The sequence below is a fragment of the Cornus florida genome, unplaced genomic scaffold (assembly GCF_030987335.1).
Source record: "Cornus florida cultivar Cherokee Brave unplaced genomic scaffold, ASM3098733v1 CherokeeBrave_3.0.0_Hap2_Chr06, whole genome shotgun sequence".
NCBI lineage: Eukaryota > Viridiplantae > Streptophyta > Magnoliopsida > Cornales > Cornaceae > Cornus > Cornus florida.
In genome coordinates this window covers 101,378,522-101,382,762 of record NW_026775576.1, presented here as the reverse complement: position 1 = coordinate 101,382,762, position 4,241 = coordinate 101,378,522, and the positions used below count along the sequence as shown (strand labels likewise).

Sequence of the window (4,241 nt, the reverse complement as noted above, 5' to 3'; positions counted from 1 at the left end):
TGGAGAAGGCTCCCAAGTGTATGGAAAAGGCTCCGTGCTTCAATAGAGCCTGCTCTCTAAAAATTCATACTCTAAAAATTCCAATCATGCCTTAATCATAACAAGCTAAAAGCAACATAGCGCTAAATACCACAATCATCGACCAGCCTAAAAGCTCTTCGGTTAACTCATAACACCTACACCCGGTAGACCACATCACAACATCATTCGATTCAATTCATGTCTCATTAAAATACTTCATAAGACTATCACATGCCTGAAATCTAGAAACCAGAGTCAATTACTACGATTCCTCCTCAAAGGAATCATACATTCACATTTTAAATCATAAAATCCTGAAAAGATACCGATATTAGTCCTCAAAATATTGCTCAACTCAATCGTCCATAAAAACACCCAAGTACATGACTCACACCACATCACTTAATCATCTTCGAACATATAGTTCATGACACATCGATCCCCTAGCCTTCACCGCTAGTACCAGACATCGGAAACATACAATCCATATTCGGTAACTTGTGCCTCACACGTCACTAGTTAGAACCACTTTTAAAATAAGCACTACTAAAACCAAAGGCTTCATCTCCCTCCGTAGGAGTGAGTCGACCAATACAACCAAACCCTCACCAGTGAACTTTAACAGCATAACAAACCACAGACGGGTCCGTCCAACCTTGAACGCGCACAACTCCTAAACGGAGAACAAAACTTACGACAAATGACGTTCTTGTCAGGACCAGAACAAATGGAAGGGTAATGAACCCTGTACTCACCAGAGGCTAATAACTCGTACCTGACACCTTGTCACACGCTACTCACCATTCATTCAACCGTGGATACCCAATCTCACCTAAGATGAATTGAACCTTACGCACGAGGAGAAGAACCAATTAGATACCCGTACGGAACTACGAACCCACCTCAACAACTGTACCAGCTCCCACCTCAACCACCATAGCCAGACAATTTCAATTTTCTTAATGATCCCGCCCTTTCCTGTTGATTAAGGTTAGTTAATAATTTTGAATCTTTTTTTATTTTGACTTGGTGTGATGGGGCTGTTTACAGGTCTTATTTTTCACTTTTGTTTGGGCTTGTGTGCTCTTGTAATTGGGTTGTCTCTCTTTGCCAATTGCCACTAGGCCTTTCCTTGTTGGGCCTTGAGGTTGGCCCCAAATTTATATGTTAAATAATAATAATAATAATAATAATAATAATAATAATAATAATCCTGCAAAATTTTCATCTTATTCAAATGCATGCAAGAAAATTTATTTTCTTCTCATTCCTTTTGTTACTCTCACTTTTCAATATTTTTCTTTCTAAACAAATGGACCGCTAGCTACAAGATTGGTTTCAGTAAGGGCATCTCAAATAAACTTCGCAAAATTTGCTAATGAATGCATATATACGTAATGAAATATACCAACTAGGAAAAGGATGACAATTTGATACAAATAATTCATATAAATTTATTGCATCTCACTTTGAACAATTCCTCAAACAAATGTTTAGGTAAACCATCTCTAAGAAATATAGCAACTATGTAAGAAAACGCTGACAATTTGATACAATATTTTTCACTTTGAGCAATTCCTCACATAAATGTTTAGGTAAGAAAACGCTGACAATTTGATACAATATTTTCATATAAATTTATTGCATTTCACTTTGAACAATTCCTCACATAAATGTTTAGGTAAATTAACCATATCTTCCATCCGCTTCCCATTGGAAGATATGGAGGGAAGACTCTTTAGTTCACAAAATAATGTTTCTTGAATTTTTGTTTTTTTTAAAAAAATCAATCAGTTTTATTGGTTACAAAAAAGAATAATAAAAAATATATATAGACAGACTGTGTCAGCAGCTCCAACCATTTTTAGTTCACCATCTTGCAGTTCAGCCTAATCTGACCTTTCTTCCCAGTTAATGGCTTTATGTTACCCATTTTGATCATAGAGTTTGCAAAGTCTGTCGAGAAAGCACCAGCATTTGTGATATAGCTCTTCACCAGTCCATCGGTTTCACCACCATTAAACAGTGTCTGATCAGAATGTAGAAGCCCATTCTTCTTCACCAAGTTGGAAAAGTACTTGGTGTCGAAGAGCGCAGCCGTGGGGTCAAGAGTACCAAGGTTGGAGTCACCGGATGGGCTGCTGCGTGGACATATGGACCGACGCTGGCGAGCAAATGAAGTGTTAATGTTGGTGTCATTGTAAATGCGGTCCCTGAAGTTCCTGCACTGAGCAAACCCTAAGGTGTGACCACCGGAGAGCGCGACTAGGTCTTTGACATCAAGGCCTTTCTTCTTGAAGTTGTTAATAAGTGCAGGAAGGTCCATGGATGGTGCTGGAATGTCATTGTTGGCTGCAGTCCTGCTTGCAGTGGTTGAGTCTCTCCTCCCTAGTTGCACCTTCCATGCTGGTCCTCCAAGCTGTGGTACAGATTCAACCATATGTGTTACACATTTTAGCACATAATATCACAGCAAAAATGTTCAACTAATTAATAATACTAAGAAAATATTATTTTGATAATTAAACGCACCAAGACGACAGAGTCACGAGCTGCAACCGCCAAAATGTCAGCACAAGAAACCACTGGACCTCCACAAACTTTGTCAACCTCCGATTTGATCTTGTCAATGACTTCAAATCCCCTAGCAGAATTTGCATTAGGGAACGCATTCTTTTCGCTATCAATGGTGGATGTCGGGTCCAGAAGAATTGAAGCATCACAGCCCTGCATTACCATGATCAAATCTATTAATTGGACCAATATTACATTCAACTAATGATAGTTCATGACGAATATTTCTTCACAAGTAAAAGAGAAATTTTTAAGAAGGAAAAAATTGAGCAAGCATACATTAACAAAACAATCATGGAAGTGCAGACGTAGTAAAGAAGCGCCCATACGTCGCTCTTTCTGCACTGCATCCTCCACAACTTGCTTGATGGTTGGCAAAGCTTTGGGGCAGACTTTGTTATAGTAATAAGGAGAGAGTGGGGTTGAGAGGGCTGTGCTTGCAAGAGCAAACAAGACTAGGGCATGGAGATTGAAGAAGCTATGGGAAGCCATTTTTAATGAGTTTTGATTAAATTGGATATATAGCTAGTAGTGGTTTGTGCTACTTTGTCTTGTCCATTCCACTAAGGTGGCAAGTGTATTTATAGGGGAAAAAAAATCAGACTTGGGCAACATATATATCTGTAGGACTTTAGGCCTTAGACTTAGCCAACAATACAATTTCTAAGAAGCTTGCTATTATCAACTCAAAAGGGCAAGTTGATGTGTGCAAGAAAAGAGACTAAAATTTTTTAAACTTGTTTGATCAAGTCTTGCAAAGTTGCAGGCCTAAGTTCCTAACTCAATTTGAATAATTACCATAGTAATTAAGCCAATATTGTTTTGACTTCTAATTTAATTTAAGTGACTTAAGTGAATCAGATATTGTATGGCACCAAAACACATTGAGCCAAGACATGTTCAGACACGTCTTCTAATTAAGCCAATCTCATTTTGCCTTCTAATTAATTTAAAGTGACTGAACTGAATCAGATCTTGTATGGCACTAATGCACATTGAGCCAAGACATGTTCAGATCGAAATGTTGGCTGATATTCCAATTAAATTATGGATCGGCTGGTTCATTCAATTTTTTAAGCTCAATAATATCATTAATTTTCTAGGGATTATTGCTCAATATTGTGGGAAAAACTTGAGTTGGCAACTGTAAGGACGCGGTTTTCTGCAAGACTGCTAGTGCTATTTCAAATACATAGAGATCCAGGAAGGAAAATGTTAAATTGTACCACCAAATTGTAGGACACTTTCAAGTCATTAAGCAAGATCAGAGGGAGAATTTGTCTAAAGAATTTTAATTTTCCCATTAATTCCCTGTGTGATACGGTCAATGAATTCTCTAACAAGTAACATTTTTCTGGATAGATTTTGAATTAAGTACCAACTACCAACAACTCTCAACCTCTAAACAATCTGAAGGTTTAAAATATCAGTTTCATATAATAAAAGATTTATTTGGACCTATTTTGCAACATTCACCGATTTCATATTAAAATATCAAATAAAATTTTATAAATTTAAGTTTTGGCATGACACAGAAAATCAGCTTGGTTAGTTTTTAAGAACGCAAGTTCATTACCAGAATTTTTATATATGCTGCTAAAAAGAATATACATTGAAATTGATTTTGCACAAACTAATTAATTTAG

General features: G+C 37.0%; 1 protein-coding gene across 1 annotated transcript; it reads right to left on the bottom strand.

Annotated features, from left to right (window-relative positions):
• Positions 1–1,885: 1,885 nt before the first annotated feature.
• On the bottom strand, positions 1,886–3,087 carry LOC132315076 (peroxidase 22.3-like). Its single transcript, XM_059813833.1, has 3 exons — positions 2,875–3,087; positions 2,554–2,748; positions 1,886–2,440 (listed from the first exon to the last, which is right to left on the bottom strand). The coding sequence occupies exons 1-3, from the start codon at positions 3,085–3,087 to the stop codon at positions 1,886–1,888; spliced, it is 963 nt and encodes a 320-aa protein (XP_059669816.1).
• Between the last annotated feature and the right edge of the window lie 1,154 nt (positions 3,088–4,241).

What these genes read in the sequence shown, in the direction of transcription:
- LOC132315076 (XM_059813833.1), bottom strand. Translation starts at nt 3,087, where the DNA reads ATGGCTTCCCATAGCTTCTTCAATCTCCATGCCCTAGTCTTGTTTGCT. An exon ending in TCCATGATTGTTTTGTTAAT is followed by an intron (nt 2,749 to 2,874) that starts GTATGCTTGCTC and finishes ATGGTAATGCAG; the next exon opens with GGCTGTGATGCTTCAATTCT. An exon ending in CTCGTGACTCTGTCGTCTTG is followed by an intron (nt 2,441 to 2,553) that starts GTGCGTTTAATT and finishes TCTGTACCACAG; the next exon opens with CTTGGAGGACCAGCATGGAA.